Raw genomic sequence first — 21,875 nt, forward strand, 5'->3', positions numbered from 1 at the left:
ACAACAAATCTATAGCCAAATGACAAAAAGACCCCAGGTACAAGAAGTCATAGCAGCCTTAGTTGCTTTTCTAGACTAGCAAGCTCTCCACTAATCAGTTTCAGTTTAGCTAGAGTCACTTTTCTCCTTTTTAATGGGACAGAGAAAACGCAAAACTCCCACACTAGCCACAGGATCCCAATCAGTAAAAATTTTCTTCTTTCTTTCTTTCTTTCTTTCTTTCTTTCTTTCTTTCTTTCTTTCTTTCTTTCTCTCTTTCCCTATCTCTCTCTCTCCTTCCCTTCCTTCCTCCCTTCCTTCCCTCTCTATCCCTCTCTCTTTTCTCTCTTTCTCTTCAAAGCAGTGGCTATGGCTTGGGGAAGAAAAGAGCCATCACATTTTTTTTAGTACCCTCTGTGTTTCCCGGTCACCTCAGTGTGCCAGTGGATTGTGTTAACTGATGACGACACACAGCACCGAGCTGTGGACAATGAAACATAAACACCAGCCTCACTTCCTCCCTCTTCTTTCCTCCTTAGGTGAAGGCAGCTTCCAAATATGTGGATGTACCTGTGAGTATTCAAAAATTGTTTTTGTGGGGGTTTTTGGCTTTCATGAGAAATTTAATGCTGCTGTTTTCATTAGTTGCTGCTAAATTGCATATTCCTGACTTGAATCATCAGAAAGAGAGAAGCCAAGAATATTTCATGCTAAAACTTTTTTCAGGTGAGAAGAGAGTATGGTTTCTTTCATGAAGAAGAGAGGTCTTATTCGAGGGTAAACCCGTTTGCCTTTCATTTCATTTTTCTTGGTTTCTCTGGTACAGTTCATTCTGTTATCATCCTGCCCACCTCCCCTCTGCGTGCACACCTTGGGAGTAGCTCCTGGCTAGGAGCTAGAAATTTGCACAAGGGTACCAGTATTTTTTTTAAACAAATAAATTCTGAATTTGTTCATTTTGGGGTCAATTCTGCAATTGTTTTAAGGAAACCTTACAAAACTGTTTATAATTAGTGCAGACCTCATTAATGAAGAGAGCTCTCAAAGTTCACAGATAAAGCACTTGTGGTTGCTCAAAATTTACATTTAAATTGAGGTTAAGTACTACACATGAATGCTGGAGTGTGGGATTACCTGTGATAAGTCAGGATACATTTATAGACAGACTTTGCCCTGCCTATTAGCAAAATAAAATTGGAGAGATTTAAATATATTCCAATAAAGGGGAAAAGAAAATGATTCTGTTTCTCCATTTCTAACAAAAGAGGTGTGAGTCTATTATAAAATATTAAATTTAGAGAGCTTATCTCAACAGCCACCAAGGGTCTTGAACTGAACGTTTCTCATTCTGAACGTGGTTAAGTACCCTCCTTGTTCAAATACTTATTTGTTAAAATTTGTTTTTTTCTAAAAGGATTTATATTAACATTTAAATTCATTTCCCCAGGAAGCTAAGTGTGTAATGGTTTATTGGCTTATTTCTCAAAGGATGGCAAAATGGAAAATTGGAATGAATTTAGCATTAGCATATATTTTGTTTGTTTAATGAAAGAATGTACAATCAATAATTATGCTTTGAATTTATATAATGCTTCTCATCGAGGGACCTCAGACTCCTTCACCCAGATAGTCTTTATAATGGAGAAGAGAAAAAGCTCTCACATAACTGCACCAAGGAGAGGCGTTAAGTAATTTATTTTCCCAAGCCCCAAAGTATAAACTTTCAGTTCACAGGGAGCAAACTACTCAAATTCTCTGGGCCTGTTTCTCCATCCTTAAAATAGAGGTAATAATACCCAAGTCACGGGCTTGCTGTGTAGATTAAATGACACATATATATGGGACTCTCAGCACCATACCTGGCCCTCCCTGGATATCTCAGCAACAGGGGGCCCTCGGGCAGAGGGAAGGGGGTGCCCAGGGAGGAATGGGTGGGGAGGGATGATGAATTTGCTGATGGCAGCCCGGACCTGCACTGGTCTTCAGCAGTAAGAGGAATTGAAATTCTAGGCTCCCAACCCAACGATCTGGTGGCTGAGGTCATTTTCTATAAGCCTCCGGGTCAAAGGGAGCTATCACCAGTGAGGTTTGAACAGGTGCCCAGTAGGCAAGACCCAAATACCTGGAGAAACTGGCAATCATGACTATCAGCTGAAATTACTGGGAGGTCAACTATTCGGGGAGGCCAAAAAGGTGAAATATTGGCGATTTCATGTGAGGTTCAAACTCATTCCTACAAACCAGGTTTCGGTTTATTGTAAAGATAAGAAAAAGAAAGAAAAAGGACTCTACATCTACATGAAAGGGAACAAAAATGCATTCGCAGAGTTTACACCCTTTAGGGAGACAGAAGAAAATGATGCATGTTCCAATGTGTGATACATTTACCACTGTTGATATATGATAAAATAATTGCAGTTGCAACCAAACCCCATAAAGCATTCACTGCATGCTAGGCACTGTTCTAAGCACGTTACATTTAATCTCGACAGCAACCTCACTTTATTTTCTTAAGACTTTTTTTTTTTAAAGATTTTATTTATTTATTCATGAGATGCAGACACATAGGCAGAGGGATGAGAAGCAGGCTTTGTGCAGGGAGCCCGATGTGGGACTCAATCCCAGGAATCCAGGATCACGCCCTGAGCCAAAGGCAGATGCTCAACCATTGAGCCACACAGGCATCCCAGCAACCTCACTTTAAAGATGAGGAAACAGAGGCACCGCATTGTTAACTTGCTTAGGGTCTCCTGGTTAGTAAATGGCAGAGCTGAGAGTTAAACCAGTCCTATTAAACACGATGCCATCTGCAAGGTGATTTTAGTGCATAGACAAACATCTTTCTTAGGATAATTGACTATCTAATAACTATTAGAAAAAATGCAGTTAGCACATCAAACCCATGATTTCACCAATTATTATGGCCTAGGACAAAGGTAGACTTTAAAATTAAGTCGATTAACATGTATTTTTTTTAACCAAATAATATTATAATGAGAATATTGTGTTTTAGTAAATGAACAATTTTATAGAAAATAATAGTACATAATACATATATATCCTATGTATACATCATTTACATAAGGTAAATAATAGTAATCATTTATTTCTCAAAACAACCGTAATGGCAGGGGTAGGGGTGGATTAATACCTGCTTCACAAGTGAGGAAATTGAGGCAAGGTGGGGTTAAAAGCCTGCCCAAGATCACCTGGCTAGTAAGTCAGAGAGTGAGGATTTAAGTGCCAACAGTTTGACTCTGGAAAGCTTGCTAGCACTGCCATCCAAGAGTCAATTGTGCGCTCTTTCCAACTCTGCCTTCAGTCGGGACACATTGGTAGCTTGAACTTAGCCATGGAGGGAATATTTACACCCTGGAAATTGGCAGGTACTACAAATCAAGATTTGTTGTTTTGTTCTGTTTTGTTGTCTCTATTTTCTGTTTCGAAGAGCCAGTGTCCCAGCACACCAGCGACTCTCACTTATTAGATCAGTAGTCCTCACACCAGGACGCTCAGTGTTAATACTTTGTGATGTTTCTTGATTTGTCTTTGTTTTTGTTTTGTTTTGTTTTTAAATAGGGATTTCCAGCGCCTTGGGCCCAGAGATTGTGCTTCAGTAGTTCTGGGGTGGAGCCTGGAAATCTCTCTCTAAAGAGTTGATCTGTGGCACAAGTTTGGGAACCACTAGACTAATTCAGTGAGCCTAGACCTTGGCTACATGTTGGAAACACCTGGGGAGCTTTTACAAGTATGAATGCCAGGTTGCCTGCCAAATTAAAACAATCTCTGGAGTGTGGGGTCTCATGTTAGTATTGTTTAAACCTCCACAGATCCTTCGCATTTGCAGCCAGGTTTAACAACCATGGATAAAATCATCTCCCCAAGTTGTTTCTGGCTCAGAAGTCTATGAGTTCATCTGTGTTGCCCTGTGAGGTTTCTGGCACGCAGTTTATTGGTTTAGTTCCTTGCAGGGTACTAGTAGTTAGTTACATTAGAGATTTGTCTCTTAATTATCCACACTACTGGAAAGAAGTGCTGTTACCAGTCATTCAAAACATTGCATAATCCCAAAGCCTATCTCTTTGTCTTCCAGGTAGTATTTGACCCTTTGGTATACATAGCAGATTTGCATTTCTAATTAGGGTTTGCTTAGGTTAGTGAAAATTTAAATTTGTTTCCAACCTCAAAAGTACCTGGTAGGGGCAAGCGAGGATTAAAATGCCCTATTTGTCCTAAGCTACAGAGTGGCTTCTTCACAAATGATCTCTTCCACACGTGGATGGAGTTAAGTACACGGAGACCTTTCTTTGTTTTACATGTTTGCTAAAATCCACATCCTATTCCATCAGCCTGTCGAAGCCACATTTAAAATAAACAAGGTGAGGTAGGAAACACCATCACCTAAAGATTTTTCCCACTGTGTTCAGAGAGCAATATGGTATAAAGCCTAACGTATCTAATAACAACAGTTGTTTAGCCAAGAATATTTTCCATCTCTAACTGCAAGTTAGCTTGTTTGTCTGGGAACAGTCTGTATTTTAACCATTTTGTTTGGAAATCTACCTGGACTTCATCACACATCCTTCTCTGCCTTTGTAAATACAGAACAGACTGCACTTCAACCACTGTGACGGTGTCTTTCCCCAGTAGCCACCCAGTGACCCGCTCCCCATAGAGGTATCAGGGCAGCTTGTCTCTGCCCTCGAGAGACCCAGATTCCAGTGGTTGGGGAGTCTCTAGGGCTGGTACTGCCCTTTGCCCAGGAGGGTCAGGAAAAGTGATATCACTCTGTTGTCTGCACACCTGTTTCAAACAATGACCCTCTTCTCCCTTCCTGGCCCACCAAAATGGGAAAAGCAAACTTGTTACATTTGGATGTACAGCTGGTGAGAAAGGAAGAAGGTTGTGAGAGGAGGCCTAGGGACTTTATTATGAGAAAACCGCATACGTTGGCGTGCAGAGACTTTGTCATCTTTATTTTGATGTTGGTTCCTCTGAAGCCCCTTTTTCCTTCTTGGTTCCAAAGTAGATTCCAAAGGTAGGTAAGGCTATAAGGTGATATATTATTGGGGGCCAGGTGGGGAGGGGAATCATTGTGGCTCATGTTTGTATAGCAGTTTATGGCTTTTAAGGCATTTTGACATACGTTATTTTAACTGATGATCATAACAACCCCTGAAGGTAAGTAGGAGAGCTATTATTTTTTTTTAAAGATGTTATATTTATCCATGAGAGACTCAGAGAGAGGCAGACATAGGCAGAAGGAGGAGAAGCAGGCTCCGTGCAGGAGCCTGATGTGGGACTCGATCCCAGGACCCTGGGACCTTGTCCTAAGCCACTGAGCCACTCAGGCGTCCCAGGAGAGCTATTATTAATCCCATTTTACACATGGTGTAACTAAGACCCAGAGAAACTTAAATGATTTTCTCAAGTTCCAATTGGTGGGGGTATGACTAAAGAGCTTACAAAAAGAAATAGGAAAGGGGCTTATTCATTCATGAGTTTGTTCATTCTGCTAATATTTACTGAGCACCTACTATGTGCCAGGCATCATTCTGTGTGCTGAGGATACACTAGAAAAGAGATTAAATGGAGCCCCTATATTTGTGGAGCTATGTTCCAATGAGAGAAGACAGACAGAAAGCAAATACACAGCACAATGTCAGATATTGGTACACATGAAGAAGAAAACTAAAACGGAGTCAAATGGTAGTGAACCATAGAGGTTTTTAACTACCTAGGTGAGATGAACCATGCTGATTTTTTTAAATCAGTTTTTAAAACGTAAATGCCCCTTTGACGACAGTAAATTTTGCAGAAAGAGAAGGAGTGGTGAATATATAACCATTGTTGTAGGTTCCTAACGTTGCAGGTTACTGATAGGCCTGCCGAATTGAGCTTTGAATGTTAGCTCTAAGATGGCTGCATGTGTCCAGGAAAAGGCCATAGCTGCCTCAAGAATCACCAGGGAAGAAATGGAAACAGTACTAATAAGTTTCTCAAGTCCCCCCAGGTAGGGGTCCCCATTCCCTGCAGAGAATGCCCTTTGATGTGGGGCTGCCAAGGGAGAGGAGGCGCGAGGGGCCAGTTTAGAACTGATATCTATCACTTACATCTCATTGGAGAACCTCTATTGTTTCGTATCATAAAGCTGCAACAATTATAGGACCATCACTGGAACCTGCTCAATCCATTCGCTGAAAATTGCTTGAAAGTGTAACAGTTGACTACTGTGCCTTTGGATTGTCCTCATTGTTTTTCAAATTAATACCTTGTCATTGTTTCAGCAGGTGTTAAGAAATGTTACTAGCATCCCAGGGGCCAAGCATTGGCCCTTTCCTTGATAATTGTTTGCTTTGTATCACCAAAAAAAAAAAAAAAAAAATACAGTCCTACTGTTTCCAAACCTTCCTCATTTTCACCCTGGAAATTACACAGAAGTGTTAACTAACTTCAATTTGCAGTGCCTGACAGTCACGTCTTGTAGAGAAATGATACTTTGTGATCTAAGGTAAATCACAGTAATGAAAACTAATCTTGTTTAGTTATTAGCAAACATACATGTCTACTGTGGAAATTTAAGGGGGTTGTGGCAGCTCTCCTGATGACCCATATTACAGTGTTTTAATAGGTTTCTTTGGAGATAACTTTGATTACGACATCTCAAGCAGTGTGCATTCCGAGCCCCCCCCCCCCGCCCTTTTTTGTTATCTTCTTACAATAAATTATTTCCTAACTCTGGCTGAACCACCTGCTTACCTTTCCAGAAAATCTAATTTATTTAAAAATCAAATCCTTCGTCTTCCTTCCCACCTCCCATTTTGTAAAATTTTTGGACCATAAACCTGCACTGGGAAGCAAAGACAAATAAATGGTTAAACGTCTCCTCTGAGTAGACTGATTAGGAAATATTCACTCCATGCTCAGGTTCAAGTATTCCTCCCACTTGCCCCCACACCCACCCCCACCACCGCCCAAAATGTGGCTTCGGTAGGAGGGGGCGTACACTGAAATATAATTTCTTTACTTAGCATTTTCTCAATTTTCTAAAGAGGAAAAGAAGATCGAGGAAGGCTGTCACCTTTCCAATGTTATATTAAGGACAGACAGTGGAAGACAGAGTATGTTTGGGTATTCTTAAATGGGGATTTCAATCCAAAGAAAAGCCAGAGAATGTCTCTGGGTTATCCAGTGACGATTTATCCATTATAGTATATATGCCGGAAAAAAAATTAATAGTAGAAAAATATCTATAAAACCCTGTAATCCCAACTCTCTTCTTAGCCAGGTTTGATTCCTGGAAAGAGCAGGAGGCTCAAATACCAGTTCCTACCAGTCCAGGCTGTAGATAGCTATACAGTGAACTGCGAATAGCTTCAGATCCCAGCAAAGGCAATGTGGGGTGGGGTGGGCTGGGGTGGGGAGACTAAGCTGTATGAGTAATCAAGGAAGTCACTGTCTGAAAATTCCATTTTCATGTTTTCCTGTTTCTTTGCAGAAACCCGGGATGGACGTGGCCGACGCCTATGTGACTTTCGTCCGCCACTCTCAGGATGTCCTCCGTGATAAGGTCAATGAGGAGATGTATATAGAAAGGTTATTTGATGTAAGTAAATGCCTTCTCCTCCTTGAAGACCAAGGAGGAGACCCTCCAAAATGTGACAAAATAAGAGACAGGAGGATAAGTCACATTTTGAGAACATGGATTGGTCCTGATTCAAGCAATATCTTTTCCTTTCCCTCTGCCTTAGGCTCTTATCTGTCCTGTGTCTGTTCCGAACCCACTCTTGGTGTGGCCGTGTCTCAGTCCCAATCTGTGTGATACGTAGGACGGCACACAGCCTCTCAGCAAGCAGCCTCGTTTCTGCACGAAGCTTGTGAGGCAGCTTTCTGTAACTGGCAAAGACCTTTCTTGGTCATGGTTCTCCTCCTTGCAATCTGGCCTTGCTTTAGGGACGTGTCCTCGTCCGGGAGTGGTACCTCCCTGACCCCAGCCATGGCTTGCAGATGTGCAGGAAGTGTTGCATTGTTCTCACTTCAAAGATGATTCCGATTCTGGAAGACTGGAAATGCTTAGTTAGCCCCGGGTTTTGGCAAACACTTGTGCCAGAGTTGCTCAGTCAGTGAGTGTGGTTTTTAAACTCGGGTGCCCTCTGCCCACCCACCCACTTGAAAACTTGGGAGGCAGGTATGCAAAGAGCAGGTACATCAGGCACCCAGACCCAGACCCACACGGAACTGGAGAAAATGCAGATTTCTGAGGGTTAATCGTTATCAGGCAATCTTATTTCCACTGTGACTACATCTGCACTTCCAAAGCAAGCCACTGAGGCAAAAAGAAAAAAAAAAAAAAAAAGGAATCTGCTTTGGTCTCAAACCACCCGCCTCTTTCAGGCCAAAGCAGATGGGGCTGCCTAATTTAGCCAGATATTTTGCTTCAAGTTTCCACTGAATTTGCCAGTGTAGACCCGGCCAGAGTGCATGGAAGCTGACGTACTTGTCTCCGCGTGGCTCTAATTGTGCAGCCTACTTCTGTCTCGTGAAGCGTGAGCTCCTTCTGTCCAGGTTTTCGTATATTTTTAGTGCCAGCCCGAACATTAATGTTTTGGTCTACTATGGAATCCGTGTTTCTATATTTTTTCTGTGATTGTGTTCAGCAATTTACATTGAGTTTGTGTGTATGTGTGTGTGTGTGCGCGCGCGTGTGTTTTTGTTCCATAGCTAAGTGAGCTCATTGTTGGCAGCGCTCAGGATTCTGCAGCTTCTGACTTTTATATGCTTTGTCTTCCAGCTCATTTGCTTTCCTCGTGTGTTGAAAAGGCTCCTTTCTTTTTTTCTTTTCCAATCATCCCCTTTCTGTGCTCAATATCGCTCTTTCGTCTGCCTCACCTTTCCTCGAGAAAACCCTTCTTACTTTTTAATTCCCACCCGTCCTCTCTCTCTGAGATTAAAATGGAACTTATCTCTCATGTCAAATGTTTTATCACATTATATCAAGTGGCATGAATTAGAATCAAATAATCTTCCTGTGTACATCTTCTAGCATGACCCACATCCACTGAGAATGCCTCATACATGCATAAAGCTCACGAGCGGGTTCTCTCCTTCTCTGCATGCGTGCCTTTATGAAAGTACCGAGCCTAGAATGACCGGGGCACGATCACCCATCCGATAGGCATTGAAAACCGAGCCAGGCAGCACCCTCAGGTCTGCAGTTAGGAGTGGGGACGCTCTGCCCATCTCCACTGAATTAAATTCCAAACCACAAATTTTCAAGAAGCCTGTGGATTGTTCTTTTCAATGCCTAGGTTGCCTTTTTTTTTTTTCCCTTTGATCAGTATCTTCTGATTCTCAGTTTTGTGTGGCCCTCGCGTGCGTGTGCGTTCCTGTGTGAGCGCGTGTGCAGATAACCTCATGTTCTCTGAAACTTGAAAACCTCTCGTACTGAATTGGATGTCTCCTCTGTAGCTTAGCCTGTCACTTCATCACAGATAACCCACCCTTCCGTCTTTCTTTTTTTTTTTTTTTCAATTAAAATTACAAGGGTAAAAAAAAATTTTTTTTTAAAGGTAGCCTGGTTGAAGGCAGCGAGGCAAATTGTCCTCTTCCGTGGCTTTTTTTTTTTTTTTTTTTTTTTTTAAGGGAGAGTGCAACTGAATTGCTATTCAAAAAGTAAGGGTAGAGCCTTGGGTAGCACAGATGGTAAAACTAGACCTGTCCGATCATGGAGGCACACAGTCAAATTCAAGCCCTCTGACTTTTAGTGTGAATTAGTAATGAAAAGACCTATTCACTAAGAATCTGTTCTTTCTGAGCAATCTTTCTGTTGCTCAGAAAGCAAATTATGTTTGGGGTCGTTCAAGAACTTGCAAGTATTTCTAGCCCCTTGTTGAATTACACTGACCAGCGTAAAATGGCATCAGCAACGCTGTGAGAATCCTCACAGTTTATTCTTGCATTGTCCTAATTATGTTTCCCGAGGGAGTCTTAGGTACACTCCCTGGAGTATCTGATTTTTAAAGACTTTACCATCACTATCATTCACTAAACATCACTCCCACCCCTGTGGCAAAAAATCTTTCAGTAGTTTATTTGGAGCGAACAAATTTCTTGCCATTTACTTTCTTATTTTCCAAATAACCTGCTCCCCTAATTTACAGAATATTGGTGCTAGGCAACCTAACGGATGTAGTGCAAAAAAAGTTATTGAATCTGTCATGGATTTAAAACATTTGTCATTTGAGAAACCCAGAGCTCCTCAAAAGCTTCATTACCATGCAGTCTCGGCAATTTAATTCAGTACTTACTGTTTTTCTATAATCTAGCAGCAAAACATCAGATTACCAACATGTTTGATTATTTGCGGCTTCTGTTTCATCAAGCATGGTGTTTATTTCTTTGCATATATGCTCTGCAAGGCTCTCGTGTCCCCCGAGCTAAACAGGGGATAGGACTATCGAGGCAGAAGGGTCTGTGAGACTGTCCCCTCTCAATTTCTTGCCACCCAGTGAACTTCTTTCAACACTTTCCCCTAGTGATTGTGATCCTGAGGCCTGTCTCTAAATAATTGGCAGAAATCTCTCAAGAAAAACTTGTTGATCTGAGAGGTTTCTCTTCCAAATTGTTGCATTTTGATAAATGGCAAAAATGAATAATAGAAAATTAGCATTCTGAACGGGGGAAAAATATATATCTCCGAGATTGTTTGCTGTTTGGGGGTTGTTGATTGTGACTGTGGTGTCAGTCCCTGGTTGTGACTTCCTGCTGGCATCTGCCACTCAGAGGCTTGTTCTCAGAGTTCCTGTTGTGTTTTCAGCTGTGTTTCAAAGTGTCAGTTTTATTTACCTGATACGTCCTTTCAGTTCTTGCTATTAAGTTTTGTTTGCCCCCTCTTTTATTTTTCCCCCCTTTCAAATGTACCTTGTAGAAAAGGCTGGATGGCATCCACGAGTGTTTGTATCTGAGAACATTTGGACTAATAGCTGGTCATTTAATGAGTGTCTCATCCGTTCTCACCGGGTCCCTCTCTGACGGCTCCCTCTGATCTAGCTTTCTCTCTGCCTTGTCATTGTACTTTTGGCTGGAATCGGGTGCTTGTGGGAGATTATCGGCATAGCATTTGGGGCTCTATATTTAATGTTCTGCATTTTTATCTATTTTATTATGTAACTTAAGAGCAGCTTTCCAAATTCATCTTCACCAACGGTTTTTTTTTTTTTTTTTTTTTTTTAAACAGGCCTTCTCTAGGTTTATTAAAGCAAGACATTCAGACAGAAGGTTGCCTAACCAGGTCTTTCTGAGGCAGTGAAAGTTTCCCTGTGTATTAATCATTGATTTACACTGTCCCTCTATAAAATACTATCAAGTTTTTTAGGCACATGCCTAAGGAATAGCTAACTGGTCCAAAATTAAGGGCTGATTAAAAAAGAATCCTCCAACTGCCTCCACTAGTATTTCCAATGTACAGCTGTACATTTCATCTGCATTTTTGTAATTTTTTCCTCAAAATAGGGCCTACTGTTGTAAACTGGTTTCAGTTGCTGCAAAATGACAGTTTAAGACATTTTAAAACAAGAGATTCAGAGATTTAAAGCAAGAGAATAATCCGATGTGTATAGTAATCATGAATTTAAATGATATTAAGGATGCCGAATTTTTAAAGGAGAACTGGATTGCTGTCAGACTCAGGTGGAAGCTTGGCCTCCTGAAAAATGATTGCTGACTTTTTAAAAGAAAATACAAAACATAGACATGAAATAATCTCCATATTCCTCAAGCAGCTGCTGAGGAGGAAAGCACAAACCCAAGAAATAGCTTGAAGACAGTGATTTAAAGCTTGAGTGTCCATAAATCATGCAGATGGCTTCCCCCCTCCCTTTCTCTGGTGATTAATTCAATATCTTCCCCAAAACAAAAACATGCTTTTTGAAATTAGAGATCAGATCATCAAGAGAAGCACCTAAGATTTCAAGGTCTAAACAAAAATTAATTTATTTTCTTTCCTCCTTGTACTTCTTGAAGACACAGACTGAGAAGAAAATCGGGATTAAAAGAGATGTGCTTAGGGTGAATTCATCTGCTTAAACCTCACAGGCTCGGAGATGAGTGATTAAAAAACCATCTCGAACTTGGATGGAATCCACATTGGTGGTAATGCCCGATCCGCACTGGCGTTCCTCAGGCCCCATGTCGCTGGGAGCCAGGCCCAGGGAACATTTGACTGGAGATGATACATGGATTATATAGGTCAATTATACACTTAATCTGCCTTCTGGAGGATTAAGTATTTGCAGATTGACTCTGCCTTTGGCTTCTCCGTGGCAGTTATCAGATCAGGAAAGGGCCCCTTTACCAAACCCGCCCCATAAGCACTTAATCAAGGCAGTGCGGTCAGGTTCGGATGGGGCTGCTGCTCTGTGTTCTTTGCCTTGCACAGATTTTAATTTGCTGTTCCATTATCAAATCGGGTATTTGTCCACTTTATGTGTCAGCACAATAATTGAGCGTGAATATTTCCCATTAAAGGGGTAATTTGAAAAATGAAACCTTTGCCTACTAAAATGTATTCACTATTTTTATATATGAAACCACAGATAACCTTATTTCAATAACCTTGTTAAATTACAGAAGCACGACGCATGTGAACATATATCAATCCAACTAGGAATCCTCCCGCTGGAGGAAGTCAGTGCTGAAGAGGCTACAAGGAAGCATCATGTTGTTCTGTTCTATCTGTAAGGTGTATCGCCAACTGTCCGGGTGAGGGAGACTAGTCCCAAAAGTACAGTGTGGGGAGAGATGCATAAGACGCACCAGTCTAACAGGTTGTGGTTTGGGAGAGGGCTGATTAAAGAAAATCAAGGCAATACGGCATCTGGGCACTGAGTTAGTGAGTTCTCTCTTCTACAAGCAATAAGCAGGTGTGAGTGCCCCAGATGGGAGCGATGGTGTAGTGATCATGGGCCGTGCTTTGGAGCCTTCACACTTCACCCCTGATCCTTACAAGCTGGGTGACCTTCAACAAGGTATTTAATCTCTCAAAGCTTCAGCCGATTCATCCATGTAACAGAGATGGTAATAAGCAGAACCTCCTCGTGGAGTTGTTACGGGGGTGAAATGCTGCATACAAGCTGCAAGCATCAGGCTCCAGGCGAGCGCTTGGTAAGTGTTAGCTGCCGCCGCTGCCACCACCACCACCACCACCACCACCACCATCATTACCACCACATTGTCATCGCCATCCTCATCCCTGAAATGGACATGCTTTTCCCAGACCTCCTCTTTTCTTGTCGACCACAACTCCATATCTGTCCAAGTTGTTGTAAGAGTCTTGCTATCACTTTAAGATGCCAACCCCAAATTTCCTGAGCATTGTTGGATAGACAGCAGCCCGGTACCTTTTTACTTGCGGTAAAACATAGCTCTGAAACAGGCAAACAACGGCCAGAACTGGGGCTTTGAAGTGAGCCAGGTGCTTTGGAGAGAGCCAGATGGGAGTAGGGATCCTGGTTTTGCCATTGCTGAGCTGCTTTCAGGTGGACTATTTAGGCTCTCTGGGCCCTACTCAACCGTAAAGAAACTGACTTCTTACCATAGTTGTGAGGACTAAGTACCTTAATGTCTGGAGACCGGCATTGTCAGCCATTCAAAAGCCTTTTAGCATCCGCATTATCATCTCATAGAATTATTTGTTCCTGCAAGTGATTTGGAATTGACCTAGACCTACCCCCTAAACAAAACCATAGTGTCTTCACACATTAATCATATTTGACCTTCTAAATGTGAGGAGTATTTTAGGGGATTGGGGAATGGCTGATACCTTTTATTATTGCAGATGCAATAAGTGGTCATTGTAGACATTTAGAAAATATAGCTAAGCAGGGGCACCTGGGTGGCTCAGGTGGTTAAGCATCCAGCTCTTGATTTCAGCTCAGGTCCTGATCTCAGGGTCGTAAGATCAAGCTTCATGTTGGGCTCCCAGCTGAGCGTGGAGCCTGCTTGAGATTCTCTCTCTCTTGCTCTGCCCCTCCCCCACTCCCTTGCATGCACACTCTCTAAAAAAAAAAAAAAAGAAAGCAAAAATAAGAAAATGCTATGTCCACAGCACCCAGAGATTATTACTTGAGTGTTTATCCTTCGGGATCTTTTTCTATGTGCTTTTATACATTATGTCTTTTTTTAACAAAATAAGCAGAAATTGCTTCTTTAAGCTAATGATTTCCATTTTCCATGTCAATAGATGTTCATATAATGTGCTGTGCATATTCCGAATCCCCCACTTGTCCCCCAAATATTCTTGACATCTGGTTTGTGCAGGCCAGGGCCACATATCACATCTGGTGATGATGCTCTTTAAACTTCTTTTTACCAACACTGGCCCTTTTTTGTGATCCCGACTTGTTAAAGGGACCACCGTGCCAATTGTTCTGCAGACTGGAGGAGTTTATTACTAGCTAAACATAGAACTGATTTGAGGAGGGAAAAAAATCTAGCTGAATTCAACCAAGTAGTTCTTTTAGACATAATTAGTATCTCAGCATAATTCAACCAGGGTTTTTTTAAGCTGTTCTTTGTATGTAAGGAGAATTTTGAAGCTAGTTCTAAAAAAACAAAAACAAAGCAGCAAAATATCCATAGAGGCCAGGGTATAAGCTGGCTATGTGAAGAGCTACAGGGATTTTATATGATGTATTAATGCACAGATATGTGAAACTGGATGGGTAAATCTGGGGTTCCTGGTCCGGTACTTTTTGTGTCATTGTGCCTTCTTTGGTGAAATCTCGGACTAGTAATTGATATATATGCCTCTAGACCATTAGGAAGGTTCTTTGTTAATTCTGCTGGGATTTTCCCTGAGGTTATCAATCTGAAATTAAGCCCTCCAAATCAGTCAGATGCTAAGCTTTCAACACTCTTCAGATCAAATTTTAATTGAACTATGACCTTGTATATACTCCAGGAGAATATGACCTTGCATATACTCCAGTCTATAAGGACATCTTTTAGAATCCGTATGACTATATGTATTGGAACAGGAAAACAAATCTGAAACGTACCAGGGAAAGGAGACCCAATTGACTTTTTTCACCTAATTTTGAACTACAAAGTAAATTCGGACCATTAAGCCATGTCCTGAGCCATGCATTAGAGCTGTAGAGGAGTGTCATTTCCCAAGAAGATTGTAGAAACTAGACACAGAGTCAGAGGGAAATGAGAAGTAGAGGGGCAATCCCTCCCACCCACCTTGATTTGCATCATTATTATACTACCAGATACACACACGTGCATACATGTACACACATGATTGGGGTTTGAATTTTTAGAAATGAACCTCAGACCCAAGACCCTTCCAAGTGGGAAGTATAGAACAACAATCCAAGTTCATCTTCATGACTTTGCTCCTCCAGCACCCCCTCAAAGACCAATGTCTTCTAGATTTTCACCATGTAAATCTGCTAGAGGCAGATTTCTTCTTCTGTTAAGGTGAAGAAGACTTAGTCGAGCCCTTGTTGGGATATTTGCAGTTTTAACAAAACATTTAGCTAAAAGAATAAAGCAGTAACAATAGAAGTTTTTGATCTTTGATACGATAGAAAAGGAACTCTATAAGGTGGGGGTGGATGGACAGAAGAGTGTTTCGATGCCTTTGATGCCCTGTTGCAATGAATCTCATATTCAGATATGAATTCTCTCTTGCCCCATGGTCTTTAGAATAACAAGTGATAACCCATCATTATTTTTCTTTTGGAGTCTCAGATATAGAAACAAAGTTATATTCTACATGGACATGGGAATGCGTCTCTCCACTCCTGATTTGAGGTTTCAGCAGTCCTGCATGTAGGAAAGAGAAGGGAGCATGGATAGATTTGGATTATTTGGATTAATTGTGTCAAATGGATTATCCAAAAGTAATTGCTTCTGCTTTTGTTAGCCTTACCCTTACAGATTTATATTTCAATGGCATGTCTTTGCGTAGTTCATTTCTAACCTAGCTGCTTCCTTGAAGCCATTCATAGAAATAGGTGTTATTGACTTTTCGGCAAACCTTATATAAAACCAGTCTTGAATTTTCTCTGGAGCTTGTGTGCAAGGAAGAGTTTTGCTAAGTGTCTTTATCAGAACAGCTTTCTGTGTTCCAGGAGACATTTGGTGAATACAGTTAATTTGTTTTCTTTTCCAGAGAAGAATGTTCCAATAATCATTCTAAGAAGCCAGGCTGATTGCTCTGTTATATTAAGGTCACAATATCCTTGCTAACATGACCCACACAATACTTTTGTGTCTTAGAAACGGGGTTTTTGGGTTTTTTTTCTTATGGCAGACGATGGCATGGAGGCAGTAAGCGACAGACTCTTACACACGCCACACATGTGCGCGCATGCGGGCACACACACACACAAACACACAGAGTAGCCAAGGCACATTTTGTGGAACAAATATTATCACATTGCGTCGTAAGATACGAAATGTACTAAAGCCTTAAATACTACCCGTTAATTAACGAGCTATTTTTCTCCCTGCTGGGCTCTGTAGAGGCTATCCTCAAAAGATTTCACTGGCACTTGATACCCAAAGTCATAGTCACTTGCTCTATTTTTTTTTTTTTTTAATGAATGAATTTAAAGTGTCACCTAGGTTCTTATTCTTCAAAGTGTGGTTCATGGACCTTCAGCATCAGCCTCACCTGGGAACTTACAAGAGATGCAGAATCACAGCCCTAACCCTAGCCCAAAGAAATCTGAATCTGCATTTTAGCAAGACCCTTTGTGGATTCACATGGCATGTTAAAGTTTGAGAGGTACTGGGGAAGATCAGTGATGTTCTATCTTATTTGCCCACGACGCACAGTAAGAAACATTGCAACCCAGTATGTGTACACATACACACACACAATAGTTTATGAAATAACATTTACCCTCTGCATGATGCCATCTGACATTTTCTATTTCATCTTTCAAAATTGTTGATGGTAACCAACAAAATGATTTTATCACATACTAATAGGTTACAACCTTTAGTTTTAAAAACACGCCTAGAACCATGTTTCTCACCCTTGGCAATAGTGGCATTTTGAGGCATGTGATTCTTTGTTGTGGGTCCTAGTCTGTGTACTGAAGAACGTTGAGCAGCATCCCAGCTTCCACCCACTAGATGCCAGTAGCAACCCCCTCTCAGTTGTAATGACCAAAAATGTCTCCAGAGGTGGCCAAATGTTGCAGGGGTTGGGAGGTGGATGCAAAGAGGCTAGGGAGTAGGAGAGGGAATCGCCCCTCTCTGAGAAACAGTTATCTAGATGAACCAGAAAAGAAGTCAATATCCTATGTGTACAAGGGAGCCCTACCTCTACTGCATGTCAGATGTCCGTCTGCCACCACCACCACACACAGAATGAATATATTATAGTAACAACAATAACAAAGCATCCATTTGTCAATCTGGGAGTTTGCTTGGGGGCTGTGCCAGTCTCAGAAGCAGATTACGTTTGGGGGGCTTCCTGCAAGTACAGGAAGAGCTGTGAGCCATCCACAACTCTTCACCCCTCCTACTGTCTCCCCCAGAATAGTCCACTCAGAGCTGGCAGAGGGATCTGGAGCAGTGTGTTAGATCAGCAGTACAGATTTCCGCTTTGGCCTCCCTAATTGCTTTTCTTTTCTTTTCTTCTTATAATTCCACCCAGACCTCAGTTTAAAAAAAAAAAAAAAAAGACAGAGAGAGAGAGAGAAAGAAAGAAAAAAAAGTCATTGCTTCCACCAGGTGGCTACAAGTTATTTTTGTGTGTCCAAAAACCTGAAAAGAAAGCTCAACTTGAATACTTCATTCATTCCAAATTCCCAATTGAGAAGAGAACAGTTAATAGCCTCTTATTCTTCTGTTAAACTCCTGCCAAGTAAAAAAACAAAACAAAACAAAACAAAACAAAAAAAAAAACCAAAAACAACAAAAAAAAATAATAAACTCCTGCCAAGTGAATAAAAATCCAGTTAATAGAGTATAGTGATTCACCTCCTATATGAATATTCCTGTATCAGAAGGCTCACAGAGCTAGTGTCCCTTGCCATATTAGTTTCCCTTGACTGCCTTTGGCAAAATTTTTTACTCCAACTATCCATACATATTGGTACAGTACCCATTATACCAACAAACCTCCAGATCTTGCCCAGGATGGGAATATTACTACCAGATCTATATGCCAACCAGGATATAAAAGCCCCTCTTATTTTTTTGTGTAAAAAGAATTTAAGAACAAATAGTATGCAAAATAAGAAAAGTTAAATTCATGAGTTTTATCGTGAAATTCTTGAAGTCACTTTTTAAGAATGATAATTGTTACTCCTTTTTGTCCACAAATTCATTATTTGGTCGAGAAAACTATCCCATTAAAGAGGAAAAAAAAAAACAGTTCTTAGATGCCTCACTAGTTTTGGGAATGCTACATCAATGTTACTCATTCACAGGTGATTTTACCCCACAGAGAATATTCAGCATTTTCTGGAGACATTCTGCTCTCACAAATGGGAAGGTGCTGTTAGCATCGAGTGGGGAGAGGTGAGGGATGCTTCTAAACATCCTACAATGCACAAGACAGCCCCAGACAACACAGAATTACCCAACTCAAAATGCCAGTAGTGTGGAGGTTAAGAAGTCCTACTATAGGTGATACCTCCACCTACACAAATCCTTTGTCTTTTAATGACAGGGGCTATTTGAGTTCAAATTTCGGTATACCTCATGAGCGGTATCTGTGGGTCATTATCAAGAATGCTTGGAAGATATCTCAGAAACTAGTTTCAAAAATCCTTTTCATAAGGCACCTACTGGCTCAGTCAGATGAGCATGTAACTCTTGATCCAGGGTCGAGCCCCTGGATCAAGCCCCATATTGGGTGTAGAGATTACTAAAAATAAATAAATTCTAAAAATTCCTTTTCACAAGAATTAACCAGGGGTCTAAACAATAAAAGCTAAGGAATCCTTAGCATCTACCTTTCTCAGCTTGAACTTAACACTTACCATATATAGTTTCTAGGGCATGCCCATACTTCCATGGAAACTCCAATCTTGTCAGTTAAATGAATCGAGACAGCTTCCTTATATTGGAAGGTGTCCCTTGAAGTTTTTAAGGGACTGGCTCTTTTATATCAGGCCTTCAGAGCATAGGCTTTGCAATGAGACATCCCCAAGGTCAGGGTCTGGGTCTGGCACTTACTATCTGTGTGAGTTTGGGTAGCTTCCTTACTCTTACCAAACCTCAATTTCCTCCTCTGTAAAACTGAAGATAAACAGTACCTGGCTGTTTGGATTAAGAGGACTGAGTGAGACAATGCCTATAAAGCATAAACCACAGTCTTGGAGCATGGAAATGATTCCACAAATGTCTCTTCTTGTTCTCTCCATCCATAGTGTTGCTAATATAAAAACCAACACACACCCTTGCCTGATGCTAAGGTAGGCTTTGCAGCAGAGAAAAAAGGTAGTGATATATTACAAGCCAACAGGAATATTAAAAGCCAGGGATAAAAAGCTCAGAAAATGTGATGGCAAGTAACAAAGAACCTAGTTGTGCCACTAGATCCCTAAAGATTTTCTAAAGTAGAGCAAAATCCCAACGGGATTGGACCTCAGAGGAGGCAGCACTGAGCTGGATCTAGACATCTGGGATTTGGGAAGGAGATAGAGGATGCTATGCTCAGGCTCAAGGAAGGAGACATTACTCATCTGGGAGTGTTTCTGACTTACCCACACCACGTTTTTGTTAGTCTTAGAGCTTCTTTTTTGGAGAGGTCATTTCAGAATTTAGACAAAGCTTGGCTTCACCCAGGTTATGATGACTCCCACCAAGGCATCCAGATATTTGTTTTGTAGGGCATTAGCCACTCCATCACCTTAAGAGTTGAATTCTTTTTATATTAATATGAGTTTTTCTATTTTTTAATGTATACTAGGTTAAGACCTAGGATATGCATCAGAAGTATGTGGGTTTTTTTTTTTTAATACACTCACCCCAGCTGTATACCAAAAATTCTAAGTCCATAAATCTAAGATAGGGCTCAGACATCCAGTTTTTTGTTTTTGTTTTTGTTTTTGTTTTTGAGCCCGAGGATTTCATCTGATCAAGAACCATTAATTTAAAGCAGTGATTCTCGGGCAGCCCCGGTGGTGCAGCGGTTTAGCGCCGCCTGCAGCCCAGGGTGTGATCCTGGAGACCCGGGATCGAGTCCCACATCAGGCTCCCTGCATGGTGCCTGCTTCTCCCTCTGCCTGTGTCTCTGCCTCTCTCTCTCTAGCTGTGTCTCTATGAATAAATAAATAAAATCTTTAAAAAAAATAAAAATAAAAAATAAAGCAGTGATTCTCCACTGTGGGTGGTTCTGTCACCCAGGGTATATTCGGAAATGTCTAGAGACACTTTGGCTATCACAACCTGGGTAGAAGGTAGATGTTACTGACATCTAATAGGTAGATGGTGAACATTCTACACTGTACAGGACAGCCCCCTGCCACAAAGAATTATTTGGCCCCAAATGTCAATAGTGGTAAGGTTAATGAGTTCTGATGTAGGAGAAAAAAGATACTGAAAGACATGTTTATTTCTATTAGTTCTATCAATATCTTTTGTATTTTGTGTCCTACCAAACAACTTCACAACCTTTTTTTTTTTTAATTTTTATTTATTTATGATAGTCACACAGAGAGAGAGAGAGAGAGGCAGAGACTTAGGCAGAGGGAGAAGCAGGCTCCATGCACCCGGAGCCCAATGTGGGATTTGATCCTGGGTCTCCAGGATCGCGCCCTGGGCCAAAGGCAGGCGCTAAACCACTGCGCCACCCAGGGATCCCCACTTCACAACCTTTTAAAAAGAAATTTCTACAGCAACAGTACACAGGGATAGGACAAGCTACTATGATTTCCATTTTTATTTTTTATTTTTTAAAAAATTTTATTTATTTATTCATAGAGACACAGAGAGAGAGAGGCAGAGGAACAGGCAGAGGGAGAAGCAGGCTCCATGCAGGGAGCCCAATGCGGGACTCGATCCAGGGTCCCCAGGATCACACCCCAGGCTGCAGGCGGCGCTAAACCGCTGCACCACCGGGGCTGCCCCTATTTCCATTTTTAAAACAAGAACCCAACATCCAGAAAGGATTTACCCAGGACCTCAAGACTCCAAGGGTCCCGAAACTATTTCCATTCCCAACCTCTGAGAGCAGTGAAATTGTCTCTGTCATTGACCATGGCATCCGCAGTGTGTGGCATACGGAAGCCCTCGGTAACTCTTTATTAAACAGGTACGGGTGAGTCCTGAGTCCCCAGGTAGGATCTTGTTTACTTCATCGTTTCCAATTCTAAATCTAAAAATACTAATCAAGGCCGTTAAATATGTCACTCTGAATGTTGATACTTTTCACCTGATTTTTCTAGAAGCTTTGAATATATAATGTTCTGGTTAATTTAATGAGGAATGAGTTGTTTGGGCCCATTTGATTTTTTGGTTAATTTGGAGATTCATTGGAACGCCATTTCTGTGCCTTTTTTGACACAGTCTAATTCTCTCGGTCAAGCTCTTTCAGGGCCCTGACTTTACCCTACTTAATCCCAAGTGTCACTAGCCAGTCATGAAAATGTAGAAGAGTGAATTATCCAGACTTGCACCACTAATAACTTCCCAGACTCTAAATACAGTGCTCTTTTTGCATACCCCAGTCCTCAGGAAGATGGAACTGAAATGTTGATTAGCCCAAAGCACATCTGAAAGCTGATCTCTTGATTTAATCCCAAAGTGAATTTATACAGGGAAGAAAAAGGGCAGCTTTCTCGTAAAAGATAAATGCAAACACGGGGAACAAGTCCAATTAGTTGAGGGTTTCAATAAATAGCTGTTTAATAGCAATGATGATC

At 41.2% G+C, this 21,875-nt stretch overlaps 1 protein-coding gene across 10 annotated transcripts in view; it reads left to right on the forward strand.

Annotated features, from left to right (window-relative positions):
• CADPS (calcium dependent secretion activator) overlaps positions 1-21,875 on the forward strand; it is a 459,608-nt gene that overhangs the window by 412,867 nt on the left and 24,866 nt on the right. For all 10 annotated transcript variants that reach the window (XM_077858238.1, XM_077858239.1, XM_077858240.1 and 7 more), the window contains 2 exons: positions 519-551; positions 7,478-7,585. In XM_077858238.1, the coding sequence (XP_077714364.1) occupies positions 519-551; positions 7,478-7,585 (141 nt within the window). The remainder of the gene's footprint in view (positions 1-518; positions 552-7,477; positions 7,586-21,875) is intronic.

The sequence above is a fragment of the Canis aureus genome, chromosome 19 (assembly GCF_053574225.1).
Source record: "Canis aureus isolate CA01 chromosome 19, VMU_Caureus_v.1.0, whole genome shotgun sequence".
Classification (NCBI taxonomy): Eukaryota; Metazoa; Chordata; class Mammalia; order Carnivora; family Canidae; genus Canis; species Canis aureus.